Source organism: Xenopus tropicalis, chromosome 7 (assembly GCF_000004195.4).
Source record: "Xenopus tropicalis strain Nigerian chromosome 7, UCB_Xtro_10.0, whole genome shotgun sequence".
In the NCBI taxonomy this organism is placed as follows: Eukaryota; Metazoa; Chordata; class Amphibia; order Anura; family Pipidae; genus Xenopus; species Xenopus tropicalis.
Window position 1 is genome coordinate 28,082,697 of NC_030683.2, and position 25,822 is coordinate 28,108,518.

The window sequence follows — 25,822 nt, forward strand, 5'->3', positions numbered from 1 at the left end:
AGCATAGTCTAACTTAGTTGTGTACCTAACCGATATAATTGAGCAGGGTTTCTTTAATGTTAATATATAGATACCCAGGGCATTTTTGAAATTCCTCCAGTTGATAATTGACCTGCTCTTGGAGGTAGCCTAGTTCAGTGAGGGCTTTGGAATAGCCAGTGCTGGATTATGTTCTAACCTTGACATAAAGGGTTATTTACAAACACCAATGCAATGTGTCGATGTTACGAAATATAACCCCTTGGTGGTTGTTATCCAAAGCAAGATTGTATGGATGACATTTTAAAACCCAGTGTGACCCACAAGATTAATGTTCCATGCTGGGGGACATGGGGCTGGTAAAATGGACTTGGGATGGCAGGAGAGCTTTCTGGACATCACTGCTGACTTCAGCCAATAACAATGATCCCTTCCAATTTAAACAGAACAGATCATTCTAATCAGAAGACTCATGAGCAATATAGAGCCCTTTTACTAGTAATTTAGTCTTTCATAGCTGTTGCACAAGATCCAGTAAGAAAGCAAATTAGAAAGACTAAAATGTTTTGTGTGGCTACCTGCCCACAGCGTTCCCTAGAGTGTGGGTTTAAGGGGGTTATGTTATGTCTTTGCTTTATGTCTCATGGGGAATCCAAAAATGTCTCCAAATGACATAACTCTTTGTCCTTCTTATATTCCAGCGATCACCATATTGTAACACAATCACATCTGATCATGCTATTGAGTGAAAAAGTGAAATTTTTACCAACGGGAATTAGAAAGTGTTGACTCCTTAATTTCTATTGCTAGCCGTCCAGTTAGTGATTTCAAGGTGGGTATGTATTCATATGCTTTTTAATCCTACACCACCAAATGAAAATTGATAACCCTGTATCTGGCACAGACATGTCTATTCCTTTCTTAAGGTCCCCATACACGGGCCGATTATAGCTGGCGATATTGGTCCTTTGGACCGACTCCAAACGATCGAATTCGCCTACATGCCTCCCCGATATAGCCCACCCGTAGGTGGGGATATTGGGTGAAGATCCGCTCGCTTGGCGACATCGCCAGGCAAGCGGATCTGCCAGTGTATGGCCAGCTTTACAGTTTTCTTACATTGTGTTGTGCTGTCTAATGAGCTTTGGCATTCATAATGTTTTTTTAGAGACTGGGGGAACCTGGGCCCACTTGAGAACGTGACTATAGGCCCCATTGCCTGCATGCTGCTTCCATCTCTGCATACCTTGACCAACACCCCCACTGTTAGAAAGGGCTGTTTGCAGGTAGCAGGGACTAAGCAGGATTTGGCCCATTAGGATTTCTCCCAGTAACCCCGGTGTGCCAGTCCGAACCTGCTGCAATCAAGGAACCTGTCATTTAATGCAGTATACAACATATGTGTGTCATATAACATCACATAACTGAATTGCTGTTGTTCTAGACTGAGTCCATGGAAAGTTCTAACTCCAAACAAATCCGCAGCATATTCAAAGAAGCCATCCAGCTGCTGCTAAAGGAAGGTTACATTTTCCAAAAGGACCAAAATCGGGAGGTTTATCAGGTGAGAAAATAAACTGCTGAAACCCTTCCAGTTTCTGTGATAGGGGTTATATTTAATGAGTTCATAGGGCAGTAATGGATTTAGGTTGGGATCTCCAGCCTGCAGTTTTTTTCTACCTGTTATATCCACAACTCCCTGCACCCCTTTAAAGCCAGCTAAAGAGACACTGTTTGAAGATATCAGGCTTATGGTATATTAATTGACTCACCGATTCCAGTGCCAACATTTGTCTGACATTCTTTAAATAAGATGGTCGCCTGGATTCCTTTAGACAGACACTACAATGGCCGAGGTGTCAGTGCAGCAAGGCTATGTTCCTGCTACTTTATATGTTTATATATAGTGTGTTCTGATTTCATAATGTGCTGCTTATATAGAGACTAATGTACCCTTTTTTGTAAAATATAAGGATTTTAGAAATCACAAGGTAGAACAAAGACCAGGTCATGGAATGCCCTGTAAAATATAACCTTATAAACAGTGATTAGTGATATCAGCAGTTATAATTTGCGCTCAGTGATGCAGGGCATGTCACATGACTCAAAGAAAATTGCATAGTAAAAAAAAAAATATTTGACTCACTGATGTAAAATATGGGAATATTTGAAGTCACCTTGGAGTTCCTTTATATAGTCATTTAATTCCTTGGTGACTTGTAATATCCTTCACCAATGGGGGGTACCCTTCCTTAAAGGAAAAACAGAATATATAGTGACATTCATGCGTTTGTGTCTCTTCCCCAGGCAGACACTGAGCCACTTTAGGGGCTTTTGCACAGTGGGTTCTGCGGTTTTTAGACTTCCTACAATTGATCACTCTTTTGTCTCTCCTGAATTAAACTTTATAGGTCGCTGATCAGGATAAAGATCTGCACAAACTTACCCTTAACATCATTAAAGAAGACTGCAGAAGGCAAAAGCGTAAGTGGTGTCTATTGTCCGTGTATCTTTAATCCTTGCCCTTTATTCCCTGTGCATTTTCACTGCCTATGCCAAACACTCCTCAGTGTGTGTATATACATACTGTACTGCGTGCTGCCCTCAGCCAACATGGAAGGAATATAGTATGCATACAGTAAGCTATGCCATCGGGCGTAATGCCTTAGTAAGCAAAAATTAAACTTTACTTCTATATAGGGCATCTTTCCCTTTAGTGTAATAAAACTCATCCATGTGCATGAGAATGTACAATCCATATGGCAAGTTAATAAGCCCAGAGTTATGGACCCTGAGCTCTAAGCACATATAATATATATATATACCCCCTTTTCTAAAATATAAGGATATTCGAAGTCACATAAGAGTCCCGTGACCATATAAAACAAGGCCTAAGGCCGAGTGCTTTTATACACATCATGTGATAGAGACTACATCACTAAGCACTGATTATAAGAATATAATTTACAGGTTGCTCATGGCTTTAGTGCATTATATAATATTATACACACATTATTAATATAGAATATTATGCATGCATAATAAAATGTTACTCAGCAGGCTCATATAATATAGGGGTTGCATTGTCACAATGTGTAAAAAGTTTGCATCTCTCCCTAATTCTGAAGCAAAAAATGATGATTACAGCAAGATCCATAATTACTACAAATAAAATTAAAAAATCTTTTATTTTTTTTCCCCATTACATTGTGATTTAAACCCTTTGTTTCATTTCTGTCCATCTTATTTGCATGTAACATGTCTTTCCTGCTCTGTGCTCTAAAACACAGCCACTAGGTGTCACTATTTGATAAAGTGCTTTTTTACTTTTTTCATTTTACATTTGGGAGCATTTAATTCACAATTACTTACATGACTTTTACGGGAACCTTACATTTTATGAGCCATGTCACTTGTCTTATTTGGCAGAATCGCCCCCACCCTAGCAATGTATAATAAAACAGACACAAAGCTTGTATTTTTATGCTCATGTATGATGTGGAAAATAGGAAAACAGGTTGTTTAGTAAGTAACACAGATACAATTTCTAGTCCAGTAACCCAAAATTATCCATTTGCTTGCTATGTGTTACAAAACTGCAAACCTTGCCTTTTTACATGAGCCACAAAGCACATTCACTTGAAGCAACCCTGTTATTGGACTGACACCCCCAAAACTAATACAGGTCAGTGCACTGCCATGCTGCTAACAGCGCAGTCTGACCTATAGACTGTAGGTGCCAAAGACTTCTGTATCCTTTAAAAGGTTAGTCTACTATTCTGCTACTATTACATCATGGGACGGGAGGATGAGGTCTAGTCATGCATAATGGATATGATCAAGGCTAATTATATACAGTTCTCTTAAGGTTTCTCTGGTCTTTTCTAAGCTCTCTGCAATTTTCCATTTATTTGAGGGGTTTACATTTGCTTTAATATTTAATTCAACCTTAGCAGTATGGCAGCTTCAGTTCAGTAATAAACACAAATTTATCAGTTTTACCAAAACATACCCAGGTGTGCAAGTATAATTTCTACAGAAAATGAATAATTAGCATATTAACCCCCGACGTGCCAGTATAATTACTACAGAAAAGGAATAATGATCATATTAACCCCAGATGTTTCAGTTTAATAACTTAATAAAATGGATAAAGGGTGTATTAACCAGACGTGTAATTACTACAGCAAATGCATAATCAGCATAGTAACCCCAGACATGCCAGTAAGATCACTGTATAAATGGCCAATGAGCACTCCATTAACTCCAGAAAAGCCAATAAGGTTCCTGAAAAATGGCCAATGAGCACTGCTTTAACTCCAGACATGCCAGTAAGATCAATACAGAATGTTGGAAGGAATGCTGCTGCAATAGTTTGTGTTACTAGAAGGAAATTAGAAGATGATGCAGGGGATATAAGACAAATCTGCAATTCATTTAAATGGCCTTTGTATCCTTTCCTTGTGTTATCAGCCTGGGGAAGGGGAGATTGGGCTGTAACTTTGCTATGGCTGCTATAGTGTTTGTGTGTTGTTCTGATATAATACACTGTGGGGATAAAAACCAAACCAAATATATCTGAGATCAGTTCCTTCTCTTCTTAGCTTCTTAGCCTGACAGTTTGGTTGGACCACCAAGTGTCATATAGAAAATCCCCTGATTTCCTGACTCCTATAAGATGATGGGAGAGGAAGTAAGGATTATGGGTATTGCTTCCATGCACTTTGGCAGCTTCCCTACATATTTCCTATTTATAAACTGAAATACCTGTCCATGTAGTACTGGCAGTTATTATTATTATTAACATTTATTTATAAAGCGCCAACATATTCTGCAGCACTGTACAATAATTGGGGTTCATACATTGGACATACAGAGTAACATATAAAGCAATCAATAACCGATACAAGAGGTGAAGAGAGCCCTTCCCAAAAGAGCTTACAATCTACAAGGTTTCATCAAAGCAGTCAAATGTTAGACATGCCCTGGTTTAATTGCATTTCGAATTCCTACATCCTTTTATATGAAACAGTGGGAGAATAAAGGACAAGAAAATGTCAAACCAAAGCAGAAATGTGCCGGAAATGAAAGATTTCTGTTCAAATAAAAGTTTATAAACACAATAAGTTTGGGAAATAGTTTGACCATTTGATCCTTGGTGGTTAAATGCCATGTTACCCTGTAGGAGAAGCCCCTTCAACAAAGTATATGCTAGTTTTGGTAAGCTATAATAAGTATTTCAAGTGACTGATTCCCATACAGAAGCTAATGAGATCCTGGGCTAATGAGTTTGTGCATAACAAAAGGCTTTGAGGCTATTCTAACCTAAAATGCGCCCACAGGGCCCAGCAGAGGGCACACTAAGCAGGGGGTAAAAATGGCCATGCATGGATAGACTGTATTACTGTTTTGCTGTCGTTGTTGTGTTTTGTTGCTGTTGTTTGACCATCCAAATGGGTAGAAATTATCTGTTTATTTGGGTATAAACATGGTACATTTTTCCTATTAACCCCTACCATGACAGTGGCCTTGGACCCTCTGGAACTAGCAACACATAGATCTAATTGGGAGAAAGAGGGTTAAAGCAAACAGACAGTGCATGGTTCTATTAGGTGTAGGGCATATGGTCCTAAATAGAAACAGGGCACCAACAGTAGAAGAACCTGATAAATAGGCGAGGAATGAGCTAGGGTGTTTGCCTTGGCACCCACATTATTTAAGTCAAATAGCTTATTAGTGATCCCACCCTGGGAATAAATACTACAATAAGAATACTGCTCAGTTCTGTGAACTGATATTCTCACACTCCATGCTGCACTCCATTATTTTACAAATCTGTGGGAAGCCAGCAGTGCACTTGGTATTTACATGCACATCTGTTGTACCCCAAGTGGATTCCTTATTTCCCAAACACTTCAGCAGCTGCTAGCCCTTTTGTCTGTGGCGCTGGTCCCCAACTCTGCAGCACCCCACAGCGGATTGGGATCCATGTCTAATTACTGTATTGATTCCCTGAAACTATAGAACAGAGTTGTTAATGTTTTAGTGAATGTTACATGTGTCTTCAGAGCCAAAGGGCACACACTATATTCTACCACAGCACCTACATCACAACATAAGGGCTGGGGTACCCGGGGCCCTCTGAGTGCCCGACTCAAGGGCCTATCACCCAGCCACTGAAGGGCCCACCCCCTATTCATGCTCCACCACTCGGCCACCATTGCTTTAAAAATGGGTGTGTGTTCCACAGTGGAACACACAACAGCGGAGCAGGAAATTGTGGGCAAGGTTGGGATTCACCAGTTAACTTTTAGTATGCTATAGAATGTCCTATTTCTAGCAGTTTTGCAACTTTTGTTTTCATTATTTATATATATTTTTTGTTTTTAAATTATTTGCCTTCCTCTTACTTTTGATTACCTGCCCTGCCTATTTAGGCCCTGTCCTATTCATATTCCTGTCTCTCATTCAAACCACTGCCTGGTAGCTAGGGAGAATGAGACCCTAGCAACCAGATATCTGCTGAGATACCAAACTGGAGAGCTGCTGAACAAAAAGCCAAATAACTGAAAAACCAAAAATAGAAGAGCAATTGCAAATTATCTCAGAAGCAAAAAATGAAAGGTGATCTACCCCTTTAATGGTTCTAGTTAGCATTTGTTAGTTAAGCCGTGCCGGCTTTGGTTCTGCTGGCTCCACTGGTCTGAATGTGCTGTTAATAACCGTTGTTGGCTGCGCTTCCCAGATGCAGAAAAAGGCTGCCACTTTCTCCATATCTTGACCTGTGTCCGGCTGAGCGTTGGCTCCAGCGTTAGTGAGGCCGTACCGCAGCGCGCCATTGACACCCTGGAAGGAAACAGCGATATTGTTAGCACCATGGAAAATTACTACACGGCTTTTTAGCAGAAGTGAGAACTCTCGGAGGATATCGGCTATCCAGGAAGCTGGGAAATCGCCGTGTTGGGACTTTTATAGACTTTTTTATGTCAATCTCATCAGTGTGGGTTTACACAGTTGGAATGGAGCAAACCATGTGCAGTTTTTGATGATTTTTTTATTTATAAATGAAAGCAATATTATTAAAGGAAATAATATATAATAATATGTTTCTGGTATATTCTATTGCTTTATGTGTTCATAACTGGACCTTAACCATGAGTATGTAAAGGGACAATATACTCAATTGATATCTCTCTCGTCCTCTCCTTCTCAAGTGCTCCTAGGAACCAGTCAGGCCTGGATTGTGATTCAAAATAGGCCCTGGCATTTTAAGGATACACTAAATAGTGACTGTGGCACCTTACAGCAGCCCCTCTGGCATTTGCCAGAACCCACAGATTGCCAGTCTGGGCCTGGAACCAATTAACAATAAAGCTGTGTATCTACAAAGGATAGAGAATTGTGCAAGCCAAGAATTCCTTCTGCAGAATACGACTTAAACATAGGACCCAGATTTTTTTTTTACGTTTTCCAGGGGGCTGTGTGCAATGGGTGTAAATTCCAAGAAAATGTAAAGTCCAGGAAAGAAAAAATGTAGTTTGCCTGTCAGTGTCAATTTAAAGAAAAAGTTAAATCCAGAAAAAAAATCAGGGTTCTACTGTATTTCCTTCTACCACATAAAGGACCAAGCACTTATCTGAATGGTACAGCCAGGCTAAACCATCCACTCTTGGGGAGAAATCCCTCATAGATATGGACATTACAGCTACAAAATCAGAATGTAAGAAGCCATGCACCCCATTCTCCAAGGCCCCCCCAGTTACAGCCAAATATGAACCTATTTGCTAGAAACAGAACAATTAAGGAAGATTGTATCGGTTATTGGTTGCTTTATATGTTACTCTGTATGTCCAATGTATGTAACCCACTTATTGTACAGCGCTGCGGAATATGTTGGCGCTTTATAAATAAATGTTAATAAGAAATAATAATATACTGTATACTCCATTCCTTTTAGGAGACCAACCAACATGGAGCCAAGTATAAGTTGTCTGTCTCCGACAGTCGGGGCCTGGGTTAAGTTTCGCCAATATGCTAGGAGCCATCAATATACCTGTAGCTGCCAATATGCCACTAGCTGCTGCATTCAACACCTACACTCGAATTCCGAAATCGGTAAAATTGGGATTAAATACAATAATTTCTGATGATCGGAAATGTCAAGAAAATGCTTACGAATACTCAATGGCACTCTGCAGCTCCAACCTGGCCCAAGGAAAGTCTCCCATAGGGCTCAATGGCACTCTGCAGCTCCAACCCGGCCCAAGGAAAGTCTCCCATAGGGCTCAATGGCACTCTGCAGCTCCAACCTGGCCCAAGGAAAGTCTCCCATAGGGCTCAATGGCACTCTGCAGCTCCAACCCGGCCCAAGGAAAGTCTCCCATAGGGCTCAATGGCACTCTGCAGCTCCAACCTGGCCCAAGGAAAGTCTCCCATAGGGCTCAATGGCACTCTGCAGCTCCAACCTGGCCCAAGGAAAGTCTCCCATAGGGCTCAATGGCACTCTGCAGCTCCAACCTGGCCCAAGGAAAGTCTCCCATAGGACTCAATGGCACTCTGCAGCTCCAACCTGGCCCAAGGAAAGTCTCCCATAGGGCTCAATGGCACTCTGCAGCTCCAACCTGGCCCAAGGAAAGTCTCCCATAGGGCTCAATGGCACTCTGCAGCTCCAACCCGGCCCAAGGAAAGTCACGATACCAAAGCTTGAATGAATCCAAAACTTTCGTACACTCCGCGACAATACGATTTTGTCACCTAAAATTTGTCACAATGTACGAAAAAGACGCGCATATTAAACGAAAAAATCACACGAAGAAAATACGCACAGTTCTATAAATTAGAAAAAATACAAATTTTGTTGTATTCGGATTTAATTGTAGATAAATGTGCCCCTTAAAATATAGTGGGGAGTAGCAAAATGCTGGTAAGTAAAGGGGACTATTTTAAAGGACATGTCATCCCCAAAACTCATTTTTTGCCTAATAAAAGAAAACATAATTCTAAGCAACTTTTCAATATTAATATATTATTTTAAGTGCTTTAAGTTATTTGCAAATGTAATTGCTATAGAAAGCAGCATTTGCTGGACTCCTGGTTGTTGCTGTTAAACAATGTTGCAAAGGTGAGTCTCCCCCAGCAACACAGGTCTGTCAGTCTGCTGCCTTCTGTTACATTGTTTCAATAGTCTGAGACTCCAGGGCAGAGACTAGAAAAGGACAGGCAAACGCTGCTTTTATTAGTATATATACAAATACCTCAAAAACCATTACACATTTATAATGAATGTATATTGCAAAGTTGCTTAAAATTTTATTTTCTTTTATGTGGCAAAAATTATATTTTGGGTTGACTTGTCCTTAAAGGGAAATGCACACCTAGCCAGCAAATAGACCTTGTGTTAAGAATGCATTCTGCCTTTTTGCAAAAACTATTGGGCTTTTTTATTGTAATTAATATAAATTAGCATTGCAAATAAGCCCTAAGGTTTATTTCTACATTTACTAAATCATCTTACAGTCGGTGCAAAGGCAGCTACGTTCCTTCCCCCCTTATTCTGCCTGTGTTTGGCTGAATAGATAAGGGTGAGTTTCTACCTGGACTAACATCCTGGGAAGAAGAGTCTTGCTAATTTATTATTATTAACATTTATGTATAAAGCGCCAGCATATTCCGCAGTGCTGTACAATAAGTGGGTTTATACATTAGACATACAGAGTAACATATAAAGCAACCAATAACCGATACAAGAGATAGAGAGAGCCCTGCTTAAATCCTTCCATGTTGGTTCTGAAGGTTGGGATTTGCCACTTGCTGAATAGCTGGTTCATTGTCCTGTGTATAAAGCACATTGATAAATGCAGCAGTGCAGTTAATCAACAGTAAAACTAGCGGGGTACAAGAGAGAGGGGCACGCGTTCTTCTCTGCTTCCTTTGGCATCTGGCACAAACCTAGTGGAGGCGCTAATCGGCCCCTGCTGTGCCCCCAGTTATGCCCAAGCTCAGAGCAAGCACTTTTGCTTGGAACCAAAAAAACATAAATATTTGTATCTCTCACTGTTACAAAGTGCATATGCTGAGGACTTCCCATACCAGGCAGTTAAACTGAAGAAGCTGCTCGGATGAGTAGTGAAATGTCTTCAATGACTACAGTCCAGTTGCTTTAGATTTATTAATACTAAATATACCATGAGCTGGATAAATGAAAATCTTCATAGTCATCTCTCACTGTATTTAGCACCAAAGTGACTTCCCTCACTGTTTTGGAGGAGTGCCTTCAGAATCCCCAAGGGTATTCTGGATAAGGGGTTTTTCCGTAATTTGGATCTTCATACCTCATCTACTAAAAAATCAATAAAACATTAATTTAACCCAATAGGATTATTTTGCATTCAGTAAGGATAAATTATATCTTAGTTGGGATCAAATACAAAGCACTGTTTTATTTTTACAGAGAAAAAGGAAATCAGTTTTAAAAATCTAAATTATTTGATTAAAATGGAGTCTATGGGAGACAGGCTTTCCGTAATTAGCAAGTGAGGGAATACACGGTTATGGGAGATAGCTCTTAGTACAAGTTGATACAGGGACTGGTCCGATTGCCATCTTGGAGTCAGGAAGGAATTTTTTCCCCTCTGAGGCAAATTAGAGAGGCTTCAGATGGGGTTTTTTGCCTTCCTCTGGATCAACTTGTAGTTAGGCAGGTTAGGTATAGGCATTATGGTTGAACTTGATGGACGTATGTCTTTTTTCAACCCAACTTACTATGAATAAATAAAAAATTCAGAGCTTTCTGGATATGGGGTTTCCGGATAACGGATCCCATACCTGTAACTGAAACCCCCGAGGTCTGAAGGCCTTTCCATGTGTTGGACTTTTCTGTTCCCCTGAACCATCTCATGAAATCAATTTGAGATTTTCTTTTTTTCGAGAATATAAACAAATTGAAGGTATTCAAGTTTTTTTTGTTTTTATTACCATAGAGCTCTGTATGGAATGTAACATGAAATGGTGCCTGACAGTTACTCCCTTGCAGTGTGAGTAAGACTACGGCGTCTTGTTAAGGTCAGTTTCAGGACAGTGAAGGCGGAGAAGTGTTTATTCTGTGTGACTGGGCTGCTACCAGCTACCAATTAGAAAAGAAAATCATATAAAGAGCGCTGTTCTGACAAATGAGCGTCATGGGGGCTACGAGGCTGTTGTGTTTCTATAGAGCAGTAATACGATCTCCCTCGGTTCATTCTTGGAAGTCCGACTTTAAGAGATTGTGAGAAATATTTTCTGTGACCAAAATTCTCATGTTATCAATGTATTTCCTCTTAGTCATCATTTGTGCGCTCCGTAGCGGCAGTCCTTATAGAGAGGCAGTGTTGGGCAAAGCAGAGAGATTGTGACTGCCTCGGAAATCATGGAGCCCACTTTAATTTAGATGGCAGGGTCCTTCCTCCATATGAGGGCCAGGTTACTAGTCCACTGTCTGCCCAAGTAGCATGGGGCCCCATGTCTTGCCTAAATAGCCAAGATCTGCCTGAAGCCTTCCCCTTTACATCCAAACATGCCCCTGATCTCCCCAAGCTATACCCAGTCATCTTCCCAATAGATTGTAACGTTTTCATGGCAAAGACCAACTGTGCACTGAAAGTTCTAGCACTAGCATGTGTTTCTCCTCACTGGCTAATTTCTAATAACTTTATTAACCTGCTTGTAAAGCACTGCGTACATTGGTGGTGCTATATAAATAAATGCAATAAATATAGTCCCAGGGAAGCTCCTTCTCTTTTGGGCCCACAAATCCTACAATCGTGCCTTTGCATTTTTTTACCCAGAATGCAGCATTTTTTCCACAATTCCTGTGTAATTGTGGGTGCAAGGAGAAATTGCATCTGAATCAATTACTTTTTCCATCCCCACACAGGGTTCCATTTCCACTGGTTTCCCTGTCAGTAGGCGTCCTTGTGTGTGATCTGAAACTGTAGGTGGCAGTGCCGGGCCAGGCTGGCCAGATGTTCTAGGCAACTAAGCTGGCCATCTCGGCTTCACCCCCAAGCATAAGTGCACATACACGGACACCATGATAACATTGGGGTATGGGTGGACAGACGAGCGAGTATGGGGGGGAGTGGAAACACAGGTGGGAAGGAATCATAAGTATTGGGGCACTTGGACTAGGGGCAGGCAGACAAGAGGTACGTGCCTAGTGCCCCCCCCACCCAAGCATTGTGCCCTAGCCAGGTGCCTCTTTTGCCTATTCCTAGTTCAGGTCCTGGAAGGTGGGACAGATCTACTGGCACCAAGGGCACATGTAGTAAAGTGCAAGGAGCAGCTCCTGTCTGTCCCCCTAAGGGACCTGATGCAAATGGGGCAGAATCGTTGCTTCACCAGCCGGATCATAGAAGACTTTAGTGAGTAGGGCAGGCGTCTGAGGGATGGAGAGGGTGCTGAGAGAGGGGACTTGGAGGCATGGCCGTGGTGGTAAATTTGTAATACCAGCTGGTAAATTTGTAATACCAGCCCCAGCCTTGGTGGGTATTTTACCGGCTAGCCAGGTGGCAACCTTAGCTACGGCCCTTGTTCCACCCAAAGCAAACTTTAATGCTACATTCCATGCTTTCTTCTGGGCAACAATTTGGAGAGGGCACTTTCCCCTTTCCACACAATACTGAGGTCCATACGGCCACATAAGGCTGTTTATGCGCAGGCCAAGAATAGGAATTAAATGAAGGTGGCACAAAAGGCTGATTTGTTGGATTACAGTTTTAAACATACACTTGTGCATATTTCTGACACCATAATATACTGGGAGAAGTCGATGTGCCAGTTTCAGTACAGACAGAGCAGAGTATTTGCCATAGGCTCCCAGTAGGGGGAGATCTCTGGAAAGAAACTGTTTTTGTTAAAGAAACAGGGACACAATATTAAAATATGATCTTGTCAGTAGTTTTAAAAGTATAGTTTATGGGAACACTGTGATATAAAACATCTTTCATTTTTATTTGCCATTCGCTGTTGAGTGCCATATTTTTGTCTGCCTGAAGATGCAACACCAAATTGCCATGTATATACCTAACAATTAGAGTTGCTGTGGAAGATGTTCTGCAGGCACTGCTGGAGGGCTGCAAGTTGCATGTCCATGTTTTCTATATTAGTTTCGCCGGGTCCTGCATTTCCTTAACTCCTGCACTGCAGTCCAAAGGGCCCATCTTAGACTCAATCCATTATTCAGAACTTTAAGTGCTAGAACATGTTTTAGACCTTTTTATGAAAAGTCCAAAGTGAGGAACATACCCTCTGTATTAGCCCCAGGCTTCTGGGATTGAGCCCAAGTGAGGGTGATTAGTAGGCTACACAGAAGTTGATGGGCCCCACTGAGCACAATATCTTAAATGTTGGGGGTGGTGGCATGTTTACATATAATGAAACGGGATATCTCTCAGGACCCCCAGCATGTACCTAGCAGCTGCTGTCTGTTTTATGCCCTTGAGAACCTACAGGATGATTGCATTTCCTCTCCCTCATTTATAAATATTATTTTTCTTCCTACCTACCTTATTTCTCTGTAAACTAAGGTGTTACTGCTTGCCATAATACCCATTTGGACCAGCTCTGTTACACACCTTGTTCTTCTTTCATTTCACCTTTCTATCAGGTAACAGGTCAGAGTAAACAAAGCCTCTTTAATATCTATGTAGTTATTCTTCACTGTGTTCAGCCCATCACACTTCAGATAATGTACATTTGTCATCATTCCATCATCCCCAGGATATGTTTATATCTATAGTTATGAAGGTTAGCAATGATTAATTGAGCCAAATAGCTGGATCACGCCATTTCTGGGGAAGGGGTGTAGTCGGGCTGACTACTGTTAATGAAGATGCAGTGGAGTAAGAACTAGTAGACTGTATGGAACCCTGTACACTTTATGCTCTTGAAAGCTTTTGACATAACAGTATGGTCTGACGTCATACCCTGAAAGGTAATTGTAATCATCAAACATGAACTAAAGGAAGCATTACTGTCTGTTTGCAATATTAATTACTTAATTTTCCTTTATTCTACATAGCTAGTATCTCCTAATGGCATCAATGCTCAGAGAAGGTTGCATGCATCTCCAAGAGCACGACTGATGGGCTACGTATCTGAGTATTGGAGTTAAAATGTACTTTCTAGATGACTGAGTGTGTGGTAACCTGATGTGGATGTATTTTGCTTATTTTAAACAGTTTATATTAATTGACACAATGCTACATATCAGTATCATTGTTTGGGAAGAATTAGGACTGTTCACCTTGCAATTAACTGTATATTGTAATATTTGTAAACAAATTTTAGTTGGTCTTCCTTTTGCCATTTTCTGAACTGGTTGCCTTCCAGTTCTTTTCTCCAGCCTAAACTACTGCTTTGTTGTTGGGGTCACTGACCCTGGCAACCGAAAAGCAGATCGTAATGATAGATTTATATTGTTATTTATATGTTTGATAACTTGTTAGGTTTCTGTTTAGAGCTTCTCTGCCTTTTAAATTATGGTAAGTGGGACCATAGCATCAATAATCTAACCGTTCCAACTCGAGAACCAAGTTAAATAATTCTAAAATCAGGTGGTCCCTATCACATTGACACACATACTACGGTCGGTTTTATCAGCAGCCAATTAACCTACCTGCCTGTTTTTGCTTGTGAGAGGAAACCCTTGCAAGCACTGGAGAACATAAAAACCCTTTTTAGTGCCATGGCTGGAATCAAGCAGTTTTGGGTCTGTTTCCCAATCTACTAACATAGGCAGAGGGTGATTATTGCATTCAAAAGTACAAGGCAGGATAAATGCAGGGCCAACTCCATAACTAATAACCCCAGAACAAATACAAGGAAACATATAGCAGTTTCAACCACTATAAACCCTGAATACACCAATGATTCCGTTTTATTTTCCAGCATATGTGGCAGGAAGAGCTGGTTCCATGTATAATACCTCCATCGTGTGTGGATTAGGAAATTCAATGGTGCTGGTTTGGGGAGGTTTAGTTATGGATGCCAAAACTTCTAAAATCTCCCTATGTCCTAAGTGTTATTCTGTAATAAATCCAAGCAGTCTACAGTCCACATATTGTGTTAATTTGACCATTGGGGTAATATTCATCAGTCTATGGATGATGTTCCAACTTGCTTTAACAGAACAAGCAGTAGGGCACCCCCATGCATGTTAATAAATACTGCTTTAATAGCTAACAGCTTTCCACAAGCTGTGGATGTTGCCTGTGAAATGGAGTGCGCCCACCTATTGGCTGCAATAAACTGACAATTTGTTAGCTCGGCAAGAACCTTGGAATGTGACTCCCACTGCCCTGAGCTTGGCACTGACCCCTACTTCATTATTATCCCCTTTATAATCCACAAAGACCCCCAATGCGCTGCTTCTTTATTAAATTATTAAACTGTTCTCCATTTTTATCCTATTTTGGAAACTTTGTTAATATGCCCAGTAATATATAATGATGTAATGAGGCCAAAAGGACTTCTTTTGCTTTGTCTGGACGGGTTCATGTTACAAGATCAGGCAGTCCCATATGTGATTGTCTTTGCACTATCACCTTGCACATGACTGAGTAGAATCCTATTAAAAGAGAGAATGACCATGGATTATTTTCATGTGGAGATTAAAGGGGTTTTTACTGGGTGGTCCTGTGGAGATGTCAGTCATACAAAAAGAACAAAGTTATGAGGATCAACTGACACTGCTGGTGTTAAACAGACTCCTGAGTCCAGCTCAGCAGATGTGCCTGGCACACCAGTATGGGGATTGAGAGCCAAAGAAAGAGCAGATAGTCTAGCCAGGGGCAGGCAACATTTTCAATGCTGGGAGGGGGTGGTGAGTGTAGTTCTGCAATAGCTGAAAGTTGTTTTATGGATAATGACTACCGAATTTCTCCTGATAAATTTTCTTTTTTTTGTGAACAGAAAGTGGCATTTGCTTGCCTTACATCAGAATATGTTTGCTAACATCAGTTTAATGGTTGTTGTAGGTTAATGCTAAAGGGCAAACTTGTACTATGGATTTCCACCAGCATTAGTGCATCTTTTCCATACTCGCCAGCCAGGGGTGAAGGCAGTTAGTGTAGGGCCTGGTACAGAAATAGTAGGCAAGACCCTGCTCTAAACTTCTAAACTTCTCATCATCTATCCAGATCAATTTGCCTCCCCCACATAAACATCTCCATGCTAGCTGGGTAATTGGCAGCCCATACTGGCAGAGAACTGTCCTAATTAGGAAGCAGTGGGTCAGTTAGATAGCGGCATTGGACCTCATTCATTGAAGGCCTCACTTGTGATAGTTTGATGATAACCACCTCTGGAATGATGGCCTGACAGCCATTCATTGTTGCCAATAAGGTGTTAGTGTTAGTATATGAAACTCAGTTGTTTTTTGCTGTTGAACATTAAGCAGGCACCCAAATTTGAGCTTGTAGTCTAAAGAACACAATTATTTGCTTAACATTGTAATAATGGTGGGAAAAGTAGTCTAACATGGACATACCTACCCTACTGCACCTGGCTCCTAAGTCTAACAGGCCCCAACCAAGTAATTGTATCTACTGTAGCAGATTGGTAGTGTATTCAGAAAGCATATGCTAAGGGCAAGTTGAGAGTAGATCATCTATCAATACAATTGATTGGAGCATTGGACATGGAGTGTGATTAATGGCAGATCCTTCTAATCTGTCATCAACCAGGTGTCACCAATCCATATGCTTTAATGCTGGTGAGACAGTATGCAGAGGTTAGGGAGGTACATGAAATAATGTATATTAATATGGACCCATTACAACCTTTGGTCTGTTAGTTTGTATCAGTGTTTCCCAGGTTCTGAACCCATGTGCAACACAGTTATGGCCCCAATATCCAAGGTATTTACATAATCCCAGGATGTCCATTTTGGACAGAATTTCATATGTACTCAGACACTGACACTACTAAATAGGCTCTCTCCCTGTGTTCATTAAACACCTATATTCAGGCCCAGATTTGTGGCGAAGCCGCCCAACCACATGTGGAATTTGCTCCCATACAGAGCACTGGGGACATAACGCACAGAAAACCTCAGCACGTCCTGTCCCCAGTGCTCCGTATGCGAGCTGCTATGATCCCGAGGGGGGGAGGGGCGGAGAAAGGAAATAGAAATCCAGGGCTGCCTATATTACAAATGACCACTAGTGCCTCCTTCTGTGAAACAGAAAGGCAAGCACGATCCATATGCATATATCCCTCTAAACAAAGCCACCCTTAACCGACGGTAATTCTACTACTGTCGCTTGCACCGGGGAGAGCAATGCCTGGTTCTTTATTGTTACTGGGGCACAACTGTATATTCGTTTTGTACGTGAGCAATTGCTGATAAATAGTATTTTGTAACCTTTAATAATTTCCCTCATTGGAATCTACAAAACATGGCAGATCTTGAGGGGCAGAGTTCCTTCTTATGCTTCATTTATTCTATTTTTTTTGCTGGTTGTTTTCCCTTTAAGATTTGTCTTTATGTTCATAATAGCCTTTCTTTTGTCTTCTTGTATATTACTCATTTCCAAAAAAGCCTTTTATTAATATTTATTTAAAAAGTTGGATATATTTAAATAAAAAGAGTATAGTTTATCTCTTGGATACATGTATTTGAAACCCCTTTGTTTCTACTTTTAGGAAAAAAGCAAAGATGCAAGGTGAGTTTAAAGGCCTGGTGAGAGCGGCACAAAGAGGGGCACAGAGTGGACTGAAAAAGAGAAAAGACAGGAGGCTTTAAGGTTTCACCTTCAAAGTGCAAGAATGTGTTTAATGCAGGGTGTGTAATGGGGAGCCAGCAACCTCTCTCTCGAGCCGCTCACCCCCTAGGAAGAAGTGCATTGCTCTGCCATTTACTCTGGGAAACTGCCTTTATAAGGATTACCTGGAAAACTAGGAGAACAAGTCATTCATTTCCCACTTAATCGTTGTGATATATAAGCTGCCATGGATTCTCTATACAAAATACAACCCATTTAAATGTCACTTGGTCATTTTTTGAGTGATGCAAGTGAAATTGTTTTCCCCTACCTCGGGAAATGTCATTTGTTTCACTCGGCATTAGAGCTCTCCATGCTACGGTGAGATCTGAATATTGAGAAATCTGTTATCAGCCTTATTTCCAACAGCACGGTGGCATGCAGGTCACACACAGAACAATGGGCAACTCTTAATGGATGAATTGGCGCTCCTCTCTTTACCTAACAGGTCAAACCATACAAGGCTGTATGTGGGTTTTGCCAGCAAAGATTCAATATTCACCTGCCTGAATGTCTTGCCAGCTCTGAAAAGGTTAATCGTCTGTCTGAATGTGGTCGGAATGGTAACAGCCCCCTTATACCCACTCAGCTGATGTTCTTCTTAAGTGAACAACTTAACATTTGTCATTGTAAGACATTTAGTAATCCTCAAGCGTGCTCCCTGAAGAGGATGTTCTGTATTCTGCAATAATGTCCGACCATTAAGCCTCCTATGAGCAACATTTAAATGTATAAAAAGTTGGGGAGCAATGCAAGCATGAAAACATTTGCTACGGGATGACCAATAAGAACTGTGATTGGTTATTTGATAGCCCAACTGATGACTGGCAGACTACTACTCCAAATCTTGTCTTCAAGTCAGAAATTCAAAATGAAAACCTGCATTGAGGACATTGGGAGCAACATCAGAGGGGTTGGTGAGCCACTGGTTGTGGATCACTGCATTAAGGTAAACCCATTCATTGCTATTGCCATGGAAGTTACATGCAAAAGGGTGGAATAAATGTCCCTCTCTGCTTGTGACTGTACCTGATGTTCATTAATGACAAGTGCCCTGGCTGATGCAAAGACCAACCTCCACACCATATTGCTTTCTTAAGCATGTTGAGCTGTTACCACTCTGCCCATGAACCAAGGTGCTTGTCATTTGACATTCAAAATGCCCCATGTAGCGCCAGTCTTGGAGCTATGGCACACAGGGCAGCTTCTCCTCTGACAAGATTTCAGTGGGACCCCCTGAAACTGCTAGTACAGGTAGTTCTCTGTTTGAAAAGTCTTTTGTTATTGGACCAAGAATTACCAAAACTGGCTTTGTCTGGTGGTTCCCATCCATGTTAATGAATTGCAGCAGGGATGCACTTGGGTGTTTATCTACACGCTCTGTGTGTCATCAGCATCAGCTGTATCAAAGATCAGTTTCTTTGGCCAGGTCAGAAAATGATCGGATTGAAAAAGAAAAAATCTGTGCCAAGGAATTGCGGTTAGTCACAGGCCGTACCCGGGGGCTTGCTTTTGTGCTTAGGTGTTACTGCCTTTTTAAAGGGTCAATTTATAAACGCTTGAATAGAATATTCTCCATTAAATCATTCCTAAAAGACTCCAACGCCTAAACAAGTAAATTGTGTACATAGTGATTATTCTAAAGAAAAATTTGTATTTTCATCCTTTGCTAAATATGCAGCAAATGTTTCCTATTTACATACTATGACTAAACAGCCACAGATTTCCCTAAACAGGGAAGATTTAGGAATATGTCACATGGCATCTCCCAGGCTTTGTTGCTTCTCGGACAGGAGATACAGTGTCTGAATCACTCCCTGTTGATTTAAACAGTGAGTTCCACAATGTGTGGTGTAATAAACTACATAATAACATATCCATTTCTATTAAATGTGCCCCTAAATGTTTACTTGGATGGGTTGGCGTTGCAACCTGGCAATGCATATGCCCCAGATATTGGATCTGTATATCCCCTATATACAAATATGATCTAAAAGGCATTTTAGATATACAAATATGATCTAAAAGGCATTTTCCTTGCCCCACCTGTATATAGGGAATATTGTAATGTGTTGTAAAATATAAGGTTAGAAGTCACCGAGACTATAAACAGATCAGTTACTGATCTTTCTTAGGGGTAAGGCACCTGATGCCCACGTGAATACTGCCCTAGACCCTGAATAAACAGAATAATACAAATGGTAAGCAGTATTACACATATATTGTTTATTTGATGCACAAAACAATCATGGATTTATCCAAAATTCAAAACATCACTCTTACTAGAAGGGCAGAGGAACCTCAGCGCTCCATGTAAGGAGGGAGGAGCTCAGGGACCATGGAGCACTGAGGTGTCTGTGTCCTTTCGGTGTGGCCGATTTTTTAATTAGAGACTATTAAGACAAAAGGCAACATGCTCAGTGCTTTTATACACACGGTTGGACTGGCCTGTACCACAATACCATGATATTCCCTGGTGGGCCCTTCCCTTTTTCTGTTTCACAACAGTAACTCCTTGTTACCTTTTCCAGGTGCTGCTTTTGCTTTTATTTATTCCCAGCTGTGTTCCCAGCTTATTTCACACTGAAAATATGTCACTTTCCCATATACTATATATTACTATAGATGTTGTGATGTTTTAGGAATCACTAGTGAATGGTGGGCCCTTGGTGTCCATGTCCAACACTTTATACATGTTGTGGAACGCGGAGGTGACTCTTAATATATTCATTCTATAATACATTTATTTAATTGAGTCTACTGACAAATTATATTGCTAAGCGACATTTATGTAGTGAATAAAGTACTGTTTATGTTTTGTAAAACACAAGGATATTATTATAAATTACAGAGAAGTTCGGTGGCAATAGAAATTTCAGGCTGGTGCTTTATACAGTTTCTACAGAGGTGACTTCTAAAATCTTCATATTTGCTTTTTAGCAGGGGGTGCATTACTCACTATAATACACACATTTTAATGAGCAATGTGACAGAAACAACATAACTAAGCCCCATTTATAAGGACATCATTTACAGGATATTCATGGCTTTTGTGTATTATAACAATATATTTGTGGCTCTGGTGTATTATATAGTAATTAATGTACTCTTATTGTAAAATATAAGGATATTATGGGTCATCAAGGAGCTCCATATTAAAGCACGAGGCTGAAAGCCATGAATATCCTGATTGTAATACCCTATAAATATAGGATTATCCTGTAAGGCTGGGGAAATTAGTGACAGCTCGATGGGTAAGTTTTGCCCATTAGCAGATGTGTTGGACATATAGCTCCTGTTTCTGACACTGTAATATTGCAATGCAGCGCCCATTGCCATAGCTATCTTAGCCCCTTTCCGAATACCTCAAGTCTTACTAGTATAGCTCCATAGATACACTGCCCATAAGGTGCCCCTGGCTACTCAGCAGCTGGTAGGGAAACAGTAGGCTTGAAGTCCTGTTGGAGAAACATGAAAACCTACCCAGAGATGCAGTAGTGATAACAATTCTCTAGCATAATAGAAATAATAATTTATGATGATATTAGCAGTTACCTTGGAGTTCTTTGATGCTGAGTAAATTTATAGATTACAGGGTACAGAATGAGAAGGTATAGGTGCCAAGCCAAGGGTGAACACCTCCCCCCTCTACATAGCCTGCTAGCTTGCCAGAAAAGCCTTGCTATCCCTCTTCCCCCCCCCCAACATATTTGCTCACCCACTCTTGATTGTGGTTGTGCAATACCCCCAGGGGTGGAGTTTTAGAAGGCAGTAGAGGCATGCGCCTAAGGCCCCAGCACCTTCCCCATTGCTTCCTAGGCACATGCCTATTCTGCCAAGTGCCTGCCTAGTTCTGGCCCTGGCAGGGGTACATTTGGTGCTCCCTTTGCTGCTATAACCAACTTGATAGAAGGGGACCTGTGACCTGTGTGGCAGCTTCTGAAAAGACTCAGGCCTAATGGCAGCTGTGCTCTCCTGAATTAGTCTTAATTTGCTAGTCCAAAGCTCAAAGACAATTTGTAGCTAAATAAATCTTTTCCTAAACAAAGAAAACCAAATTGTGCCGATGAAACACTTCACTCACAGTCGCACCATTGGTTGAATTAGCACATGTTTGTACATGTGAGCAGTAACGCCACGTCAAGGCTTCAACCCTGTTACCGGCATTCACTCACCTTTCCCTCCGGGTGTAACGCCTCAGAGGAGAGCCAATGTCAATAATTTGCCATTGGCCCCCCTCATAACACAAAACATGTCAACGTAACAAACAAGGACAACACGAGGCTTTAACTGCACGTGTCTATGAGTCCCACCCTTTGCTCATTTAACTTTAACCATAACTGATTTAACTAAATTTGCAGGCTAAGGTAAAAAAACCCTATCTGAAGCGGCTGGTAATTTGCCTCAGATAGGGAAAAAACCCTTAGCCTGGAAAAACTAGAGAACTTTAGAACTATATATATAACTAACAGGGTATGGGTTCTATAGACATGATGTGCAGGAAGGCAAAGCAGGCTGGGATCTTACTATCTGCTCGCCTTCTTGTTACACCCTTAGCTCACATTCTCTCACACATTCTCTCTTAGAAAGTAAATACCTACTTACCTTGCTAGATGTACCAGATAAGTGACTGCCTCTCATAATTCCAGGCCTGATGGTACCCAGCAGTCTCATACTCTGGAAGATGGTATCCCAGGTGAAGGTGGAGATGTTGGTGCAAACAGGAGTTGCGGAGGATGATCCGGCCTTTGTGCAGCAGCGAGAGCTGATCTTGAAGCCCACAGTAGTGCCAACTGCCCGCTGATGTTATTTACCTATGCTCAATTGAAATACCATGGTGTTATTATTGGCTGGCTTACACACATCCCAATATACTCACTTCAGCCAGCTGGAACTTAAGAATGAAAAGCCCGGAACGATGTTTCTGTCCCTTGGTGTAGCTTCATCTTCCTGGGCCCCAAGGAAAGACAGGGGCGGCTCTCCATTATGTGGCTGGAATAATTTTGCTGGTGGCTGCATGAAAGGGAAAAAATAATTATAGTGAATATGATACAAAATCTATTGTGAACAGTTGGCCATGTATTTTATACTATACAATAAAGCCTGCAACTTTTCATCATTTCTAATTTTGTATTCCCCACCCATATACTTACTGTTTGGGGCTGAAATGGGGGTTCTGCGCCTTCCTGTTCCAGCACCACCCAATCGATGGATTTATAGAACGGGTGGTGCCTGATGTTTCCTCGCAGTCCAAGGCGCCATTTCGGCTTCCTTTTAAGAAGCTAAAGGATGAATGGAAAATTGTTTTAATATCACTAATGGATGAGAAATATATTTGTTGCAATACTTCTATTGCACTGTTGCGACCCACCTTGCCCAGAAGATGTTTTAGATCTTCATCCAGCCATTTAGGTATTTGGGGTTCATGGTATTTGGTGGCATGAATGAGCTCCTTTTCATCGCTGTTGTCAAAGGGCAGTTTGCCAGTGGCCATATCGCAGATGGTGATGCCAAGTGACCACCAGTCTACTGCTGCACTATAGGGGCTTCTTTGTAGAATCTTAAAAAGAAATATAAATCACTTAGCAAGTTGCAAAATGGCATCTTTTAAGTATGTTTACTGGCTTAATATTGGCAACAGAGTTCCATGGGTTTAGTTGGCCAATGAGTGTTGGGAGTAATGCATGAGACCAGTTGGTTCCCTAGCTTGGGTCAGAACAGTCATATTTGCCAGGACCCAATAAATGCTGTAAGGGTATAACTACATCTGCAAATATGGGTGATGCCTGGCACAATCCAGTTGGCACTAAAGCTCTGTATAAGCCTGAGATAGTAATACAATGTTTATCATGTAAGTAGAACTGATGCAGTTAAGTTGGTTCTCTCCAATGACCCACTTGTACCAAAACCTACAGTATATTGCATCTTGGTATTTTAATGGGGCAAGTGTTGTGCCACCATCTTCTTAGTACCGTCCGAGCCTCCCTTGTGCACGCACAGTAAAGTAATATGAGAAAATGTAACTACTGTATGCAGAAGCCACAAGGGAGCCTTGGTGACTATCGGTAAGATGGCAACCTGGCACATATGGAGTATGCAATTATTTCCACTGGTCCAGGGAAAAAAGAGTTATTAAACTTGGGAGTGCTTATACCCCCCCAGTATATTACTCTTTCCTTGTCCTTTAATAATTATTTGTCTAACAGTTAAACCTTTACATCTTTGAAAGACATCAGCTGTATTGTATATTCTGTTCTGTTGTTCTGGGCACATTCTCCTATACTTCTTGCTTTTACTAGGTTTGTATATGCATATCTCACCTCCGGGGCCATGTATCCCACAGTTCCAGCCCAGCCAGTCGTGGTGTCGCCACGGAAGATGTTCTGCTTAGCCAGGCCGAAATCAGAGATCCTTACGTGCCCTCGATGGTCCAACAGAATGTTCAGGGGTTTAATGTCTCTGTAATATAACGATAAAAGGAATTAGATAAAAAAAAAGACAAGGGCTGCTGATTTGCAGCAATGTTACAGGAAAATTCTGTACTGACCGGTGGATAATCCCCTTGCTATGCAGGAACTGCAGGCCGCAGATCATCTCCGCTGAATGGAACCTTTTAAACAGGGAAATAATGGTTACCTCCATAAAGATTATCATGTCATATGTTGGCTTTTGTTTAAACAATAATAAAATAATTGACTACTAAATTGAAAGATGATGCTCCCTAGTGTCAAAATGTACTTATTGTATTATTCCATCCTTTCTGTAGGTACAATTTGTATTAATCTATTTATTAGTGATATTGTACCTGTACCAGTATAATACTTACCGTACTCTCTGTAGGTCTAGGCTGCCGTATCGATCCAGCTCATCTTCAAGGCTTCCCCCACTCAGGAATTCCATGACATAAAAGGCGTGCCGCTGGTTACACAGACAATTGCAAAGTCAAGAGGAGGAAGAAATGTCACAAGACTTACAACATAGGGTAGAACTTCATTTTATTAATTACACTATGGTGCAAATAAATGCAACAAGTTATAGATAGAGTAAGAAATCCTTATTTTTTCCAGTAACAAACATCCTATAAATGCTGCATGAATATAAGGCACACTGCATGTTGTTATTAATCTGTGCAGGCAGAAGGCAGTACAGGTATGGGATCCGTTATCCGGAAACCCGTTATCCAGAAAGTTCCGAATTACGGAAAGCCTGTCTCCCATAGGCTCCATTTTAATCAAATAAATCAGATTTTTAAAATTGATTTCCTTTTTCTTTGTAAAAATAAAACAGTGCTTTGTATTTGATCCCAACTAAGATATAATGAATCCTTACTGGATGCAAAATAATCCTATTGGGTTTAATTAATGTTTTATTGATTTTTTAGTAGACTTAAGGTATGGAGATCCAAGTTACGGAAAGACTCCTTATCTGGAATACACTTGGTCCCAAGCATTCTGGATAACAGGTCCTATACCTGTACTGGATATATAAATCCTGCATAAACATGTATGGGGAGTGCAAGGCAAGCAGGCCTTATATAATGTGTAGAATGGCATTAGGAAGGCATTTGTTTTATAAACGGTGCTGTATATTTTGTTTGCTTGTTATGTGGGGCCATGTCATTTGTAATGGCTATAATATATATAATATGTAGGGCATTATGTAAGGGGATCAGATGTATGACTATAGCAGTTGGTTGTACCTGCGTTTGAAAAGCGGCATAGCCTTGGCAAAGGAACCGGCAGTCTCTGGCGATGTTCAGTACACGGGCCTCAGTAAGAAGGCTGCTGTAATCCGTGTCTTTGGTTTTCCGGACGGATTTTACAGCCACATGTTTCTTTCTGCCTCCTAATGTAGCCAGTATAACCTGAGAAAGGCATGAAAAGAGTCAATATATGTAACTGTGTTATTAGAGCACAAAGAAATTATTCATATTTTTTTATTACACATGATTAAAAATAATCCCCAGATAATTCATTTATTTTACTTTCTACCCCATTTAGGATTAATAGACACCAAAATAGAGCTGAATGTAATGGGAAGCA

General features: G+C 40.9%; 1 protein-coding gene and 1 long non-coding RNA gene across 3 annotated transcripts; both read left to right on the top strand.

Moving 5' to 3' along the window:
• Positions 1-693: 693 nt before the first annotated feature.
• LOC101734425 (CST complex subunit STN1-like) lies at positions 694-24,759 on the top strand. 2 transcript variants are annotated; one of them, XM_031905995.1, is made up of 4 exons: positions 694-811; positions 1,424-1,543; positions 2,391-2,463; positions 24,621-24,759. In XM_031905995.1, the coding sequence occupies exons 2-4, from the start codon at positions 1,433-1,435 to the stop codon at positions 24,680-24,682; spliced, it is 246 nt and encodes an 81-aa protein (XP_031761855.1). In that variant the 5' UTR covers positions 694-811; positions 1,424-1,432; the 3' UTR covers positions 24,683-24,759. The 2 variants fall into 2 exon arrangements, with proteins under 2 accessions (XP_031761855.1, XP_031761854.1); XM_031905994.1 differs by lacking the exon at positions 24,621-24,759 and adding an exon at positions 6,725-7,081 and having other exon boundaries at positions 699-811.
• Positions 18,688-22,803, top strand: LOC116412234. Its single transcript, XR_004223601.1, has 2 exons — positions 18,688-18,729; positions 22,430-22,803. It is a non-coding gene; the product is annotated as an uncharacterized LOC116412234 (long non-coding RNA).
• Positions 24,760-25,822: the final 1,063 nt, after the last annotated feature.

Excerpts from the sequence above, each read along its gene's own strand:
- LOC101734425 (XM_031905994.1), top strand. The coding sequence starts at position 1,433 with ATGGAAAGTTCTAACTCCAAACAAATCCGCAGCATATTCAAAGAAGCC. Across the intron at positions 1,544-2,390 it reads AAAATCGGGAGGTTTATCAG|GTCGCTGATCAGGATAAAGA; the intron begins GTGAGAAAATAA and ends TAAACTTTATAG. Across the intron at positions 2,464-6,724 it reads AGACTGCAGAAGGCAAAAGC|ATGCAGAAAAAGGCTGCCAC; the intron begins GTAAGTGGTGTC and ends TGCGCTTCCCAG.